The sequence below is a fragment of the Trachypithecus francoisi genome, unplaced genomic scaffold (genome assembly GCF_009764315.1).
Source record: "Trachypithecus francoisi isolate TF-2019V2 unplaced genomic scaffold, Tfra_2.0 Lachesis_group2, whole genome shotgun sequence".
NCBI lineage: Eukaryota > Metazoa > Chordata > Mammalia > Primates > Cercopithecidae > Trachypithecus > Trachypithecus francoisi.
In genome coordinates this window covers 143,826,390-143,845,890 of record NW_022681465.1, presented here as the reverse complement: position 1 = coordinate 143,845,890, position 19,501 = coordinate 143,826,390, and the positions used below count along the sequence as shown (strand labels likewise).

Genomic DNA, 19,501 nt, shown 5'->3' with positions numbered 1-19,501 from the left:
AATAACTTCTATAAAATTTACCTATTTTGATAGAGATATAGTAGAACAAATATAGCAAAATGTTAATTGACTAATCTTGATGGTGTGTGTATTGATTAGCTCATTTTCATGCTGCTTATACCGATATACCTGAGACTGGGTAATTTACCAAGAAAGAGATTTAATGGCCTCACAGTTTCATGTGGCTGGGGAGGGCTCACAATCATGGCAGAAGGCAAAAGGCATGTCTTACATGGAGGCAGATAAGAGAAGAGAGAATCAAGCAAAAGGGGTTTCTCCTTATAAAACCACCAGATCTTGTGAGAATTATTCACTAAACAAGAACAGTAAGAGAGAAACTGCCTTCATGATTTAATTATTTCCCATTGGGTCCCTCCCACAACATGTGGGAATTATGAGATTCAATAAGAGATTTGGGTAGGGGCACAGCCAAACCATATCAGTGGGTTTTCACTGCAGAATTCTTTAACTTTATCTGAATATTACAGCAGTTCATAATAAAATTTTTGAAAAATTAACCTGAGCTATAAGTGTATATACACACACACACATATACATACACATGTATGTGTTTGTATATATATAAACAATCCATCCATATATGTGTGAGTATATATGTATATATATTTATGTGTGTAAAAAAATATATATATATATTTATGTGTGTGTGTTATATAAACAATCCAACTCTATCTGATTCCATAAGTTTCCTTTGATACTCATGTGAATTCCAGTCAGTTAGAAGATAATTATGCAGGGAGAAAAAGTTGCTTCCTTACTATAGGAAACTTAAACTTTGTCTCTTTTGATGCCATAAAATTGCTTGTTTGATTAAAAGAAACCATTTATTATTTTCAAACTTCTCCTTCTTCTAAGTAAGTTGAAGAGAAAATCAAACACAATCCAGAACCACTAAATCTGAAAGTCTTAGAATTGGAAGTAATTGGAAAAATGGTCTAGTTCATCTCTCCTCCCAAAGTTGAAATTTTCTTTAGAACTCTAAAATATTTATCCTGAACTTCCTTATACTATTTTTGCTCTCTGTAACTAAACAGTTCAAATGATATCTTTCTTCTCCATAGTGATGCCCTTGAGAAGATGCAGCCAATGACCATAACACTCCTGAGCTTGTGCTTTTCTGAGCTTACATTTCCTACTGCCATAAATCTACTTCATGCTTTATGGTCTCCAGACCTCACATTATCAAAGTTATCTTTTGGACATGCTCCAATTGATTCAAGGTTCTCTTATTTAGAGAAACCAATCTTGAAGACAATATTCCAATGTCTAATAACATTGAGCTTATGACCAACTAAAAATCCCAAGGTGATTTTCCCATGAGCTGCTGTTTGACGTAATAACTTGAAGCAACAATGCCTATTGTGTAATGTTATTTCTTAAACATGAGCTCTACTGTCTCCTGTTACCTCATAAAAATGCATTACTTGTCATCATTCATCTTGATGAATACTATGGGCATTCATTACTACTAATGACAGATATTCAATGCATTTTTACTTGCTTTTAAAAGATAATTTAAGGTAAATAATTGACACATAAATCACTTGAAAGTTTCTCTTGTGGCCACATAAACGTGGAGAACAAATAATACTAACTAAAGATAAGCCATCCCTTAACAATAAAAAAGTGAACACCGAATTTACCACTTTCCCAGATGGGTTTCATCATTTTAATTTTCTTCTGGAAGGAAGATATCTAATACACAGATATTAAAGTTTGAATATTTATGGGAGTTGGGGCATGGATGGAGCTAATTTTGAAAATGACAGTTTATTCAAGAAGCAATACCTTCCAGTTTATGAAAATTACTCTGTAATTTATGAAAGACAGTGACAGTGTTTGCCAGTTAGGGTGAAGAATTTTTCCAATATATAACATGGTGGTAGTGAGCATGGTTTCTTTGAAGAGCACCTACTGCAGAGTTAGGCCTAACTCCACCCAACAGCCAAGTCTGAAACAACTGGCGGTACCATGAGGGCTTTCATTTTCTTTCTCTTCATGCTCCTGGCCATGTTCTCAGGTAAGAAAGTCACAGTCAATAGCTTTCCTTCCAAATCTCAAAGCAAAGAATTAAAAATGTTAAGTGATTTAGCAATACATTGTCAAAATATTTAAAAATAGGCAATCCGTTAGAGAAATGGAAGAAGGTAAATTTCCAACAAAATAAATGTAGATCCGGAGTCATAAAAACAGTGACTGAATGAAATAAGATTGAATAGTTTGGTGTGGCTGAAGAGAAACAGATACAAGGGAATAGGAAAGGCAAGACATTAGACTGGAAAGATGAATTTAGACTAAGGGACTTATGAGTTTGTGAATGTTCAAGTTCCTAATTTGTAAGGAAATGGTTTTGTGATATGATCCTGGGTTGCATGTTAAATAATAACGTGTTCAAATCCTGATTCTTTTTCCCATCCATGTGATTCGAGAAAACTTGTTTAACTTACTTGAATCTCAATTTTCTCATTTGTAAAATGGAAATTATTATTCTTTCCTATAGGATTGTTTCAGGAACTATACAGATAATAGCTTTAGTTACCATTACTTGTGTTTTCTAAGGTACTTGACTCTCAACTTACTTTTCTCTATTCCTTACCTCAGTAAAGTTAGGTGATTTTCAGACATGTAAATTTCTAGCTTTGAGATGTAAATTTCTCAAGGTAATAAACAACACAGTTAATATGTTTCTCAAGACAAAAATTACGATAATGAAGCTGATTCTAATTTATCCCCAAATCATAAGCTCCCACTTGACCATCTTTCTTATACCTAGTGAAATGAAATAATAAAAGTAAAGTGCCTCAGACCCCCCTCTTTTTATATGTGTAACATCAAAATAGTGGTTCTCTTCTCATTGGAAAAACTGCAAAGCTGTTTCAGAGTTTTGAGTACAAGAGTGATAATATTCATCTTGTTAAGAAATATCTGTCTTGTGGTAATATCAAAAATGAATTACATGTAAGAAAAGTTGTACAGTAATGCCACTGAGGAGCTGCTGAAGTAACAGAGTCAAGAAAAAAAAAGGAGAGTTAAGTCATAGAATTAGAGAAAAGAGGAGAGCAATAGGGGTGTGTGTGTGTGTGTGTGTGTATGTATGTGTGTGTGTGTGTGTAAGGGGGAAAAACAGATATTCAGATAAAATTCCTTTATAGAACATATATTTCATATTTCATGATGGCAAGTACTAGAACTACTGTGACCTTCAGTGCCTTGCTAAGTGCTAGAAAGTATTTTGTGATGGAAGAAAGTGTATTAACTAATACCAGATTCAGTGATTATATAGATTGGAAGATGAAGAAGAGAGATGAACCAGAAAAGCAATGCTAAGCACATCCTAGAGTTTGTAAAATCAGAAGGGAAGAAATGCAAACTAAAGCAAAGCTGAAGATACTTATTTTCCAAGGTTTTAGTTTAAAAAATAGATGGTAAAACCACATTATAATATCTTAATTGCCTCTTATTACTCAAAAATTTACCCCTAGTTTTTATTTCATAAATTTACTTATCTATGTAAGAAATGACATATTATTAGGATTTTCATTGATTCATTATTTACAATAGCAAAAGAGGGAAATAAACTACCTGTTTATTACTAGAACACTGGTTAAGTAAATTATGGTAAACCCATAAAATAGGATACTATGCAACCAGTGAGGGGAAATAAATAAACATGCTCTATATGTATTGATGTAGCAAAACCATCATTATATTGATTGTCCTTGGAGAAAACAAGGAGTAGAACTCTGTGTAGAGTGTACCACCAATTGTGTGGATAATTATATTCATATATGTTTGTAAATACATAGGATATCCATCAAATAATTCACAAAAACCTGTAAATGTGATGGTGTCTTAGGCACGTTACTTTTACCATTTCCTAGGAAATAGGAAATAATTATGTCCTAGGTAGGAAATTATTTTTGTGGGGCATTTGGAGTGGGGGTACAGACCGGAAAGAAAAGGAGAGTCATTTTAAACTGTTTACTCTTTGCATCTTTAGGATTTGGCTCCATTTACTTGTATCATCCATTAAAAAAACTGAAAATCATTAATAAAAATATGTTGCCAACTTTTTTTTCCTATTTCATCCATATATCTACTTTAATTGATTTCTACTTGGTGTTAGTAACTGTTAATGAGCAATGTTTTATTCCTAGAACTGAAAGAATCCATACATGTACTCATGTCTCAGCTAAAGAAAATTATTTTTTCTCATTAATTTCTCTGGTTGAATCTTACGTTTCTTATGTACCTCCTCCTCCAGGAAGAAGAAAGGATTCCATACTCTGCTTCCTTGATTAGTAGACTATTGTCTAGTTTACTCCTCACTTGATAGCATTGATCATTCTACTAGAATATAAAGTCTTACTTATTTGCCCAACTACTGGACTTCTCAGCTTCATGTGGGCAGGGCCATGAATATCTTGTTCATTCCTAGCTCTTTCTAAGGTTCTTTTATAATAACGAATTCTTTAAATTTATATTTTTTGTTAAATTGAATGAATGTCTAAGTTATACCCACAAACCATATCCACACTGTACCACAGTTTAGTTAAGCAGGTTGCTAACTACTAAGTTTCTGTGTCTTGACTAGGACCTTAATCACCTGCAGTAGTATACCATAGCATGCTCAGTGCATACCAATTGATTATCATTTGACTTTACTTAAATTGACTTGAAGGTACAAATGTACATATCTATGGAAATGTAAAGCAGAGCAATTGAAAATTCAAGTGAGACCCTAAGTATACATCTGAAATAATCAACATCGGAATGATTTAAAAATGCATAGATTGAAAAAACTACCAAGAAAGCCTATGCGGAAAACAAAATGTAAGCCTAATTAAAACCTTTAAGAGAACCCCACATTAGGAAAGTGAATAAAGAAAGAGGAATTATCAAGCAAGAAGGAAAGGATGAGAAAAATTACACTTCTACCAAAAAAAAAAAAAAAAGGATAAGAAGCATAGACCTAATGCATTACTTTTATACTTAGCTCTAAAGTCACTCCATTTGTTTATTTATTGTTTTTTAGATCCTGCTTACTTTGGAATATAATCTGAAAAAACATAAAACATATACACATACACACAATTATATATATTTCATTAGGGCATAGGTGGGCTTCCCAAATAAGTTGGAGAAGCAATAAAACAGGTTTTAACAAATAATTGTGATATTTACCATTCTCTTAAGTAGTTTGACCAAAACAGAAAGAAGAAATATAACTACCAGAGAGAGCGTCATTGATCCTAGGCCTTTTGTTGGAAATGGTGAACATAAAGCTGATTGAAAAAACATGTTCTGAAGGAGAAAGAAAACATCTGTTTTGGGGAAATGGAAAGAAAGATGGCTACAGATAACATGTATAGAGATGGAAGAGTGAAGAATAAAGTGGGGCTCACGTCTGACAGCCTTTTCCTGTCTGGAAAGTTGATGGCGTCACCTTTAAAGTGAAGCTGGAAAATTAGAAATAAAGTACTTGATGTGAAAAAATAAGTTTATAATGAGCATTGAGCAGAGCCAGTTTGATTAATCAGAAAACCACTTAAAGGAATTGGGGTAGAATGAAGGCTCAATTCAAATAATTCAGACTTTATGATTTAGAAATGGGGTAAGTTGGATTGATCCTCTAATTTTAGAAATCCATGTAGTACAGTAAAGAAAAAAAAAAGGAACCCAAATATTCAGGATATGAGGAAGAATAAGAAGATTTTATCTTGGGGTTTGGTTAAAAAACAAGAAAACATTAAAAACATACGATATCTTGGACAAATGTTGATTTAAAATGGTTTAATTAAATAACTTAATTTTCATTCTTTCTGGTTGTGTTATTATTCCAGCATCTTCAACCCAGATTTCAAACACCACTGTTTTCAAACTAGAAGAGAATTCAGAACCTGCACTTATTCTGGAGAAAAAACATGAAGCTAACCATCTAGGAGGACAAAGGGATTCTAATGAGCAAGGAGGTAGTTATACACAAGGAAATCCGGGAACATTTAGTCTTCAAGGACAACCAGGATATTTTAACAAGCTAGAGAAACTAAGAAACTTTAAGCCAGGGAGAGCAGGAGTTTTAAACCAGCCTGAGATTTTAAATAATTCAGGAAAATCTAACCAAAAAGGGAATCCAGAATCTTCTAATATGCAGGAAAAATCAGGATCTTCTAGCCAACTAGGGAAACCAGGGTTTTCTACCCAACAGGGAAATCCAGGGTCATCTGGCCAACAAGGGAAACCAGGGTCATTTAGCCGGAAAGTGATGGTGGGGTCATCTAGCCAACAGGGGAAGCCAGGATCATCTAGCCAACAAGGGAATCTAGGGTCATCTACCCAGAAAGGGAATTTAGGATCTTCTAGCCTACAAGGGCATCTGGGTTTATCTAGCCATCAAGAGAAGCCAGAATCATCTGACCAGCAAGGGAAGCCAGGGTCATCTAGCCAACAGGGAAATCTAGGATCTTCTAGCCAACAAGGAAATCCAGGGTCTTCTAGCCAACAGGGGAAGCCAGGGTCGTCTAACCAACAAGGAAATCTAGGATCTTCTGGCCAACAGGGGAAGCCAGGATCTTCTAGCCAACAGGGGAAGCCAGGGGCATCTAGTCAACAAGGGAAGCCAGGATCATGTAGCCAACAAGGAAATCTACATTTATCTAGCCAACAAGGGAATCAAGGACCTTCTAGCAAACAGGGGAAGGCAGGGTTATCCAGACATCAAGGAAATCTAGGATTATCTAGCCAGCAAGGGAATATAGGATCTTCTAGCCAACAGGGAAAGCCAGAGTCTTCTAGCCAACAAGGGAATCTAGGCTCATCTAGTCATCAAGGGAAGCCAGTGTCATCTAGCCATCAAGGGAAGCCAGGGGCATCTAGTCAACAAGGGAAGCCAGGGGCATCTAGCCAGCAAGGAGATCTAGAATCTTCTAAGCATCAGGGGAAGCCAGGGTCATCTAACCAGCAAGGAGATCTGGGATCTTCTAGGCATCAGGGGAAACCAGGGTCATCTAGCCGACAAAGAAAATTTAGGTCACTTTACAACCAACGACAAAGAAAAAATATCGACAACACTTTCGATGGCAATATAATGGACTTTCAGGTTAGTGTTAATAACTTCTTTTTCTCAGTCAACTTGACCCAGCAATTCTCTTTTCCAAGACTTAAAATGCTTTAAAAACCACAATGTGTTAACGAAAAATCACTTGCAATGACACTGATTAAACAAAATGAGAAGAACTTTGGAGCTGATTATTTTCATGCATAACACTTATGATTATTAATGAATGTACTGCCCTTCTATTCTATCTTTCATTTCCCTCTATTATTTTCCACTCAAACCTCTCTACCTATACTAGAGAAACTCAGATCCTCATCAACTGAGCATGCAACTTTGCCAAGTTTAGTTTTCATATCCATTTTTATCCCATCTATAATCTACAAATCACTGAAGTAATATTCCTAAATCAAAAATCCTCTCTGATATTTTAGACCCCTACTTGAAATTCCCCAGTGGCTTCATACTACCTAGAAGACGTAATTTAAACTCCTAAACACAGAATTTACAGATTTTCATGATTATACTGCATACTGTTTAGCCTCATTTCATGTCACTGTTGCTCACACACCACCCATGTCATACAGAGCCCTTTGATTTTCCACTCATGTATTCCTAATACTAATGATTTCTTCTATTGTTAAACACACCTTATTGCTTTGTAATTTAGTGTCTATTTATTCAGCTAGATAATGAACTTCTTGAAGAAAGTACCATTTATTTTCAAACCTGTAACCCCAGAACTTAGAATAAGTGTGGCATATAGTAAGTTCTCCTGAATTGCATGTTAGATGGATAGATACATGCCTGTTACTTGGAAGCCACCATTTCAAATAGGTGAACAGCTATCTGATGCACATGTCTCCTGTATTCCCTTCTGAGTCCTGCTGCGCTTTTACTTTCACTTGCCTGCCTCTCTTCCAACAATCAGCCTCTTGATTTATTTAATAATTGCTTTGAATACTCCATTTGATACTCACATTCAAAACCGTTTTCTAGAACCCTTTCTCTAATTTATCATCTTAATGGAAACTTTATTTTTTTACCTCATAAATTTTCATCCCTCACAAGCCTTCCAGACGAAAGTCATTTGTTCTCTTAGTTATTATCACTTGGCTGGCATGAAGTAGCAATCTCTCAGAGAGACTCCCTACCATTCAGATCTTAATGCCATCACCAGCAGGTCTCTGAGTTTTTAGGATGTCACTTAAAATTTTGTAATTTTGTATTTATTCTAAAATAGGAGAAATAACCATGTCCAGTTAACAGAGTAAGTGTGAAATAAATTGATCTTCATGAAAAGGTTGTATGATTTGGAAAATATGGAGGCATTTTTTATCTTTCTGTAACATCTCAACTCTGAGAATACCACATCCTCTAGCAAAAATGTCTCATCATTCTCATTAATGTCTCTGTTCTCATCTGCTAGTCAAAGCTTACTTATATTCACAGGCTTCTGCCATTTAGCTCACATCCAAAGAAAATGCATCAGGAATTATTTAAATGAGTCCTGCATAATCCTACTTCCTATATAATTTTTTTAATGGATATACCAAAAAAAGGGAATCAACAAATTATGACTGTATGTGTTTTGTATTTGCTTGTATGACTTTTCCCTGACAATTGTTTTTCCATGTAGAGGAAGAATTGCCTCCAGAAAATTAAAATAGAGGCAGTCTGACTTATAGTAAGAGCAGGCAACTTGGAGTAGATAACAGAGTTTGAATCACATCTTGGACATTTAATCTACCCATAATTTTAAGCTTGTCACTTAAATCCATTATGCCTTTATGCGTGCAGGTATAAAATAGGACAAAATATACTCTTTTAAAATGTTTGTAATTTTTTAATGCTTTGAAGGTACATGGTAGTATATATATTTATGGGTTACACAAGGTATTTTGATACAGCCATGCAATGTGTAATAATCATATCAAGGTAAATGGGGTATCCATCTTCTCAAGCATTTATCCTCTGTGTTACAATCCAACTATACTCTTTTAGTTATTTTAAAATGTCCAGTTCAATTACTTTTGACTAGAATCACCCTGTAGTGCTAGTGAATGCTAGGTCTTATTCATTCTATATTTTATACTTACTAACCATCTTCACTTCCCCTCCTCTCCCAGCTACACTTCCCAGCTTCTAGTAAACATCCTTCTACTGTCTGTCTCCATGACTTCAATTAAAATATAGTTCCCACAGATAAGTGAGAACATGTGAAGTTTGTCTTTCTGTGTTTGGCTTGTTTCACTTAACATAATAGCCTCCAGGTCCACCCATGTTATGCTAATGACAGGATCTCATTCTTTTTTATGGCTGAGTAGTACTCCACTGTGTATATGTATCACATTTTCTTTATGCATTCATTTCTTGATGGAAACTTAAGTTGCTTCCAAATATTGGCTATTGTGAATAGTGCTGCCATAAACATGGGGGTGGAGATATCTCTTAAATATACTGACTTCCTTTCTTTTGGATATATGCCTAGGAGTGGGATTACTAGATCGTAAGTTACCTCTATTTTTAGTTTTTGAGGAACCTCCAAACTATTCTCCATGTGTTTATATTAATTTACGTTCTTACCAACAGTGTACAAGGATTCACTTTCCTCCACATTCTCGCCAGAATTTTTTACTGCTTGACTTTTGAAAAAGAGCCATTTTAACTGGGAAGATGTATCATTGTAGTTTGTATTTGCATTTGTCTGATAATTAATGATGCTTAGCACCTTTACATATACTTGTATTTATACTTTTGAAAAATATCTACTTATTTATTCTTTGGAAAAATATCTATACAGATTTTTTTGCCCATTTTTTAATTGAGTTACTAGAATTTTTACTGTAGATTTTTTGAGCTCCTTACAATATTCTGGTTATTAAGCCCTTACCAGGTGAGTAGTTTGCAAATATTTTCTTTCATTCTGTGGGTGTCTTTTCACTTCATTGATTGTTTCCTTTGCTGTGCAGAAGTTTCTCAGCCTGATGTGGTCCTTTGGTCCATTTTTGCTATGGTTGTCTGTGTTAGGCATTACTCAAGAAATCTTTGCCAGTCCAATGCCCAAGAGAGTTTCACCAAAGTTTTCTTGTAGTAGTTTCATTGTTTGAGGTCTTAGATTTAAGTCTTTAATCCATTTTGAGTCGATTTTGGTATACGGTGAGAGATAGGATTGTAGTTTCATTTTTCTGTATATAGATATCCAGTTTTCCCAGCATTGTTTATTGAAGACTGTCCTTTTCCCAGTGTATGTTCTTGGCACCTTTGCCAAAAATGGGTTCACTGTGGACATACGGATTTATCTCTGGGTTCTCTATTGTGTTCCACTGATTTATGTATCTGCTTTTATAACAGTACCATGCCATTTTGGTTACTATAGCTCTATAGCATAATTTGAACTCAGGTAATGTGATTTCCCAAGTTCTCTTTTTTGTTTTGTTTTCTTTTGCTTATAATAGCTTTGGTTATTCTGGGTACTTTTTGTTTCCATATAAATTTTAGCATTGTTTTTTCTATCTCTGTGAAGAATGTCATTGGGATTTTGATAGGGATTGCATTGAATCTGTAGATTGTTTTGGGTAGTATAGACATTTTAACAACATTGATTCTTTCAATCCATGAACGTAAAATGCCTTTCCAGTTTTTAGTGTCTGCTTTAATTTCTGCACCAATGTTTTATAGTTTTTATTATAGAGATCTTTCACTTCGTTGGCTAAGTTAATACCTATGTATTTAATTTAATTTGTAACTAAGGTCAATTGAATTACTTTCTTGATTTCTTTTTCAGATTGTTCACTATTGGCATGTAAAATCCTGATTTTTCTGTGTTGTTTTCCTTTCCTGCAACTTTACTGAATTTGTTTATCAGTTCAAATAGTTTTTTTGGTGGAGTCTTTAGGTTTTTCCAAACATAAGATCAGATTACCTGCAAACAAGGATAATTTGGCTTCTTTCTTTCCAATTTGGATGCCCTTTATGTCTCTCTTGTCTGATTGCACCAGGAGGACTTACAGTACTGTGTTGAATAAAAGTTGTGAAAGTGTGCATCCTTGTTGTGTTCCCAATCTTGGAGGAAAGGGTTTTGGTTTTTCCTCATTTAGCTTAACACTAGCTGTGAGTCTGCTGTACACCGCCTTTATTTTGTTGAGGTATAATCTTTCTATATCCAGATTTCTAAGGCTTTTTATCATAAAAGGATGTTGAATTTTATCAAATGCTTTTTCAGCATTAATTGAAATGATCATGTAGTTTTTGTTCTTTATTTTGTTAACATGACATATCACATTAATTAATTTGTGTATGTTGAAGCATCCTTGCACCCCTAGGATAAATCCCAGTTGGTCATGATGAATGATCTTTCTAATGTGTTGTTGAATATGGTTTGCTAGTATTTTGTTGAGAATTTTTGCATCAATATTTATCAGATCCATTGGGCTATTGTTTTCTTTTTCTGATGTCACTTTGTCTGGTTTTGGTTTCAAGATAATACTGGCCTCGTAGGATTGGAAGTATTCCCTTCTCTATTTTTCAGAATAGTTTGAGTAGAAATTATATTAGATCATCATTAATTGTTTGATAGAAATAAGCAGTGAAGCCATCAGATACTGAGCTTTTCTTTACTGAGTGACTTTTTCGTATGGCTTAATTTCGTTACTTATTATTTATCTGTTCAGGTTTTATATATCCTCATGGTTCAAGTTGAGGTTGTATGTGTCTAGGAGTTTGTCCATTTCTTCTAGATTTTCCAATTTATTTGCATATAGCTGCTTATAGTGGTCACTAATGATCCTTTGAGTTTCTGCAGTATTGTTGTAATGCCTCGTCGTTCATCTCTAATTTTATTTATTTTTGAACTTCTCTCTGTTTTTCTTAGTCTGGCTAACAGTTTGTCTATTTTGTTTAACTTTTCAAAAAAAAAAACCTTATGCTTCATTGATCTTTTACGTTGTTTTCTTCATTTCTACTTCATTTATTTCTGCTTTGATCTTTACTATTTCTTTTCTTCTGCTAATTTTGGATCTGGTTTGCTCTTGCTTTTCTAGTTCTGCAAGATGCATCATTGGGTTATTTACTTGAAGGCTTTCTTCTTTTTTGATGTAGGTCCTTATAGCTACAAACTTACCTCTTAGTACTGCTTTTACGGTATCCCATAGGTTTTGGCATGTTGTGTTTCCATTATCACTTGTTTCAAGAAAATTTTTAATTTTATTTTTAATTTTTTCATGGACTCACTGGTTACTCAGGTATATTTTATTTAATTTCCATGTGTTTGGATAGTTTTCAAAATTCATTTTATTAATGATTTCTAGTTTTATTACATTGTGGTAAGAGAAGATGCTTAACATTATTGCAACATTTTTTGAATATTTTAAGACTTTCTTTGTGAGCTAACATGTGGTCTATCCTTGAGAATAATTTATCTGCTGAGGAGAACAGTGTGCATTCTGCAGCCATTGAATGAAATGTTTTGTAAATATTTATTAGGTCCATCAGTTCTGTAGTGTAGATTAAATACAATATTTCTTCTTGTGCCTTCTGTATGGAAGATCTGTCTAATGCTGAAAGTGTGGTGTTAAGTCTCCAGCTATTATTCTTTTGGGATCTCTCTCTCTTTGGCTCTAATAATATTTTCTTTGTATATCTGTGTTTTCCAGTGTTGAGTAAATATATACTTACAATTGTTGTATGTCCTTACTGAATTGACACCTTTATCATTATAAAGTGGCCTTTTCTCTTTTTATAGCTTTTATATTGAAATTTATTCTGTCTAACTACTCCTGCTCTTTTGTGGTTCCCATTGGCATGGCATGCGGTATTATTCTTCATCCCTTTGTTTTCTGTCTATGTGTATCTTTACAGATGAAGTTGTACTTATTCTTTTTCTTCTTTTTCTCTTTCTTTTTTTGGGGGGATGGGAGGACAAACTCTCACTGTGTAGCACAGGCTGGAGTGTAGCGGCAAAATCTCAGATCACTGAAACCTCTGCCTCCCAGGTTCAAGTGATTCTTCTCCTTCAGCCTTCCAAGTAGTTGGGATTACAGGTGTAAGCCACCATGACCAGCTAATTCTTGTACTTTTAGTAGAGATGGGGTTTCACCGTGTTGGCCAGGCTGGTCTAGAACTCCTGACCTCAAGAGATCCACCTGCCTCAGCCTCCCAAAGTGCCAGGATTACAGGCATGAGACACCACACATGGCCTGAAGTGTGTTTCTTGTAGGCAACAGAGCATTGGAAGTGTGTGTGTGTGTGTGTGTGAGAGAGAGAAAGAGAGAGAGAATGAGAGAGAGAGAAAGAGGGAGAGAAAGAGAGAGAGAGAGAGAGCATTTCACTCTGTTGCCCAGGCTGGTGTGCAGTGGTGTGATCTCAGCTCATTGCAGCCTCTGCCTCCCAGGTTCAAGCGATTCTCCTGCCTAAGCCTCTGGAGTAGAGTAGCTGGGATAACAGGTGTGCACCACTAAGCCTAGTTAATTTTTGTATTTTTAGTAGAGATGATGTTTCGCTATGTTGACCAGGCTGGTCTTGAACTCCTGACCTCAAGTGATCTACCTGTCTTAGCCTCCCAAAGTGCTGGGATTACAGGCTTGAGCCACTATACCCAGCCTCTGGATATCATGAAAAGTCATTATAGTTATTATTTTTGATTGGTTCATCATTTAGTCTCTCTTCTTAAGAGTAGTCTATATACCACAATTATGGTGTTATAATATTCTATGTTTTCCTGTGCATTTATTATTACCAGTGAGTTTTGTATCTGCAGATGATTTCTTATTGCTCATTCACAGCCTTTTCTTTCTGATTGAAGTGTTCCCTTTAGCATTTCTTATAACACAGGTCTGATATTGATAAAATCCCTCAGCTTTTGTTTGTGTCATAAAATCTTTATTTCTCCTGCCTGTTTGGAGGATATGTTTTCTAGATTTACTATTCTAGGGTTAAAGTTTTTTTTTCCTTCAGTATGTTAATTAGATCATGCTACTCTCTCCTAGCATGTATGGTTTCCACAGAAAATCTGCAGCCAGACATACGGGAGATCCACTGTATGCTATTTGTTTCTTTTCTCTCCCTGCTTTTAGGATTCTTTCTTTATCCTTGGTATTTGAAAGTTTAATTATTAAATGACTTGAGGTTATCTTCTTTGGGTTAAATCTGCCTGGTTTTCTATAACTTTCTTGTACTTTAATGTTGATAACTTCCTCTATGTTTGGAAAGTTCTTTTATTATCTCTTTGAATAAATTTTCTATTCTTATATCTTTCTCTGCCTCTCTTTAAGGACAATAACTTTTAGAATTGCCCTTTTGAGGCTATTTTCTAGATCTGTAGGCATGCTTCATTGTATTTTATTATTTTTTTCTCCTCTGTGTATTTTCAAATAGCCTGTCTTCAAGCTCACTAATTTTTTCTTTTACTTGATCAATTCTGTTATTAAAAGACTCTGATGTATTCTTTGATATGCCAATTGTATTTTTCAGCTCCAGAATTTCCCCTTGATTCTTTTCAATTATTTCAATCTGTTTGTTAAATTTATCTGATAAAATTCTGAATTCCTTCTCTGTGTTATCTTGAATGTCTTTGAGTTTTCTCAAAAGAGCTGTTTTGAATTACCTGCCCAAAAGGTCTCTGTTTCTCCAGAACTGGTCCCTGGTGCCTCTCCCTTGGCCCCTGGTTCATTTGGTGAGTCATGATTTCCTGAGTGGTCCTGATGTTTCTGCATGTTCGTTGTTATCTGAGCATTGAAGAGTTAAGCATTTATTGTAGTTTTTGCATTTTGGGCTCGTTTCTGCCCATCCTTCTTGGGCAGGCTTTCCAGATATATGAAAGAACTTGAGTGCTGTGATCTTGTGATCTAAGTTGTATTTGCATTAGGGGGCACCCCAATCCCAGTAACACTGTGTTTCTTGCAGACACATAGAGGTACCGCCTTGATCATCTTGGATAACATCCAGAAGAATTATCTGGATTACAAGGCAGAGATTCTTATTTTCTTCTCTCACTTTCTTACAAGCAAATAGTCTCTCTCTATATTCTGACCTGCCTAGAACTGGGTATCGGGTGACACAATTATCTCAGTGGCCACCATCAGTAGCTAGGTCAGTCCTGAAGACAGTACAGCACTGGGTCTCACCACTGTAACATTGCTGGGCTACTATGTATGTTTTCTCAGGCCCTGGAACTCTATAATCAGCAGATGGCAAAGCCTGCCAGGCTTGCATCCTTCTCTAGAGGGTGGTGAACTCCCCCAGTCCCTGGGCTAGTTCAGAGAGAGGTGCCATCCAGGAGCCACAGACTGGATTCAAAAAGCTTAGAAGTCAACCAGGTGTTCTATTGTGCTGCAGCTGAGCTGGCACTCAAACCACAAGATGCAGTTTTTAACACTCTTCCCCTTCCTTTCCACAGGCAGAGGAGCCTCACCCTGTGGTCACCACCATCTAAGGCCCATGGGGAATACTGCCAGGTTACCACCGATGTTACCTTAGGGTCCAAGCGCTTCTTAGTCAGCTTGTGGTGATTGCTGCCTGGCCTTAGACCTATCCTTCAAGGGACTTGTCTCTGCTCTTACCCAGGGCAGGTCTGGAAATGCCATTCAAGAGCCAAGGCCTATAATTAGGGACCCTAAGAGCCTGCTTGGTGGTCTATGCCCCTGTGGCTAAGCTGGTACCTACGGTGCAAAACAAAGCCCTATTTACTCTTCCTTCCACTTTTCTCAAGCAGAAAGAGTCTCTTCCAATAGTCATCACAGCTGGGATTGTATTAAGTCTCACCTGAAGCCATCAAGTCTCAGAGTCTCACTCAAGGCCCTTGGTGTACTACTTGGGAATTGCTGCTGATTATTCGGGGCCCAAGGGTTCTTTATCAGCAGGTGATGGGTCCTGAAAGGACTGGATCCTTCCCTTCAAGGCAGAAAGTTCCCTCCTGGCTTAGGGTGTGTCATCTGGGAGCTAGTGTCTGGAAAGGGGCCTCATGACTCTAACTGGTGCCCTCTCCTATTGTTGCTGAGCTGGTATCCAAGATGCATAACATCTTAGATATCTTTACTCTTCCCTGTCTTCTCCTCAAGTGAAAAGAAGAGGTCTCTTTTGGAGCTGAGAACCTTTTAGCCTGGAGTTGGGGGAGGGGTGGTGCAAGCACTCCCTTAGTCACCCTGGCTGTCTCAGGTCATGTGCCCCCCAGGTCTACTGGTTCTGAGCTCTGTTAAGCAGTAAGACTAACCTAGGATTTGCAGTCCTTGAGGTCTAGACTGTCTTTCAAATTTATGTAGAACCCCAGAGCACGTTAGCCCATGGTAGCAAGGCTTGCCAGAGCTCAAGTTCTGACTGCTGAGATGGGCAATTCTCCTTTGGCTAGGCGTGATTTAACTGCTCGCTCCGTGGGTGGGCATCATTTGAGTTCAACTCAGTTTTGCCTTCTGCTGTGACAGGGCAGCACTGATTTCAGTGCAATGTCTCACAATTGCTGTGCTCTCTTTCTCCCAAGTACACAGATTCTCTGTCCATGCCATGCTGCCTCTGCAACGGGATGAGAGACGGGTGGCATCAGCAATTCCAGACTGTCTTTCCTCACCTTTTTAGTGTCTCTTTCAGTGATGCAGTTCAAACTAGATACTGTGAGAGCTCACCTGATTTTTGGTTCTTACCTAGATGCTACTTTTGTGTAGATAGTTGTTAAATTGGTGTCCTTGTTGGCGTGGGGAGGAGGATCAGTGGAATCTTCTCTTTGCTATCTTGCTCCACCAAAAAATACCCCTTTTCCAGTTCTGTTGTAAGAATTAAATACAAGAATCAATAAAATAATTGGTTGATTACAATGCTTAATAATTAGTGCATAATGAATATTTTTATTATAATATCTGAATTAAATTAATTACCCTACTCCTACCTGATAATCTTTCACATTTCTACAGACTGGCAGTGCCAGCAGTGAAAATTCAATTAGAAAAACAAAATGTCAATCTGTCTACAAACCAGTCTGTGGTTCTGATGGAAAAACCTATGGTAACCACTGCATACTTAAAGAAGCAAAGTGGTAAGAAGGTTTTATATCTGTTTATATGAGGAAGTGCTATTCTGTTTCACAGGGAATAAAAGATGATTGCTCTTCATTTCTCTGTATTTTTCTCTTAATAGTACCAAGGCTATTATTTGCCCAAAGAAAACTAAAAGATACTTAAATTAAACCTTGAACAGTAAATTCAGTCAATTCCTGGAAGAATGTGGTTTATTCAGTTATTAAAGTAGAAGTAAGTTTACTTTTGAGTAATTTATTTAGCAAATATTTATTGAATGTTAATTATATAGCAGAAAGTGCTCTAAGAACTGGGTGTAAAATGGTAAGCAAAACACAGAAATCCCTGCTTGCATGAAGTTTTTATTCCTGCAATAGAAGACAGACAAATGAAACATATCAGAGCATAAAAACGACTGTGAAGCCAATTGATTACCAATTGTTGCCTACTCAATTATATGTTAATCCTAAATAACAATAGCAAAATTTGGATTTGGTGAGTGAATCAAACCTTTGAGTTACACACTACCTACAGAAATACATTTTATAACTGTTTTAAATTGTAACATGCAGCTAAAACATGTTAGATAATTTAGCTTTTAGAATTTTTGAATGTTCAGCTATGAAAGGTGGGGATAACGTAAGAATATTTGTTTTGTTTCAAGAGTTCTAGAATTTGTAAGTACTTTGTAAATTCTTATTGCAGAAATAAATTAATTAAAAGTTCAGTGTCCCCAGTAGCCGTGCCGTTTGAATGAGGAAGGGCATTAGGCACGACTTCCCTCATATTATAGATAAGCCATCTGGCCCAGAGATGAGAAGGAACTGACTCAAAGTGCACAGATTCTTGGGGCAGTCAATGAAAACCACACAAGCCAGCATCTAGGTCTGTTCCTTTCCAAGTGATTTTTAAATAATCTGATTTTCTCTTTATGATGCTGCTACAACTACTCGATCCTTTATTTCTCTCATTTTTTTCAGATTGAGTAAAGGAAAACTGAGTCTGAATCATGAGGGAGAATGCTAAGCATTTATGTGAACCAAATTACTTGGAAGTCAAAATTCACTGGCAAGTCCCCTCAAACAATAATTTCCTTGGGAGTTCCATTGTGAGATCAGCTTGAATCTTACAGATCTGATGAATCCTGCATACTTTTCAAGTTTGTTCCACATCAAATAAAGTCAGTTCCAGAGTAATTTCTGATTTCTTGGATTTTTTTTTCTAGACTTTCACAAATTGTATGTGATTCCTCTGTTCCCAAAGTGCCAAAACAGTTGTGAATTCTGTTCTTTCCTTCAGGGATAACACTTCAGGACCTAGGTCAACAATTTGTAAATCCGAATAGATCTAAAACTCTCAGAATTACATGTAAAAAAATGAAGATTCCTCACTTTAGGAATACTGATTTAGGGATCTAGCAGAGCTAAAGAAACTGCAATTCAATACCACATTCCAGGTTTTTCTAACAAAGTTTGTCTCTGGACATGATGAAAAAAGATGATTTAAGATCTTTTTAAGGACACGCTGATTGACTCAGAGGGCCCATCAAACCATGTACCAAATAAATCTTCTATGTGCTTTTTTCTTAAGAGGGTATCCAAAGCTATTATTGGATTATTAAAGGGTTCTATGACTACAAGTATATTATAAAATTACAGATCTTTAGTCATTAAAATCTAAAAATTAACATATTTATATGTTAAGCCCATTATAGCCTGAAATTTAGATGATTAGAAGAAATCTCACCAGAATATTAATCATACTGATTAGCAACATGGAGCTCAAGAAAAGGAAAAATAATCTAGCAAATGGTAGGATAAGAGGTATTAAAAATGATTTGCAGAAACGGTCAGCAGAAGGGTTGAGCCAGATATGGAGGCCAATGGTGAACGAAAGTACAGTTCAAACTCAACATCTCCCCTATTCTAATGTCTGTGTTCCTACTGCATTTGTTATGCTGGATCTATATATTCTTAATATCAGTTGCTGTCTGAATTCTTTACTGTTAAATCTGGTTTCAGTGATTGAAACCTTGGCTGTAAAATTACTTTCATTCATCAGTTTTTAATTATGTCAATAGATATACACTTCTTACTAAAAAGTAATATGTAGAAATTCCAAAAAAGAGAGAAAAATTAATTCTATCATCCAAAGGCAGCCAATTTTAATATTTTGGTATATTAATGTTTGATCTTTCTTCTTAATTATTACCATAGACTATATTCAGATTTCATATACCAATTTAAATATGTTTATGATTGGAGAAATATTAAATACACCCATTAGAATGGCTATAATCAAAAAAGAAAGATAATAAAACATGTTCATGAGAATGTGGATAAAGTGTGTAACCTTATGTTACTCATGGGAATGTAAAAAGGTACACCATTTTGGATAATACTTTGGATAAAAGTTTGTCAGATTC

The 19,501-nt window shown here is 35.8% G+C and overlaps 1 protein-coding gene across 1 annotated transcript; it reads left to right on the top strand.

Moving 5' to 3' along the window:
- The first annotated feature begins 1,992 nt into the window (after positions 1-1,992).
- On the top strand, positions 1,993-18,175 carry MARCOL (MARCO like). Its single transcript, XM_033181568.1, has 4 exons — positions 1,993-2,041; positions 5,865-7,120; positions 16,975-17,096; positions 18,057-18,175. Coding segments are annotated over exons 1-4 (1,428 nt in total). The 3' UTR covers positions 18,058-18,175.
- Positions 18,176-19,501: the final 1,326 nt, after the last annotated feature.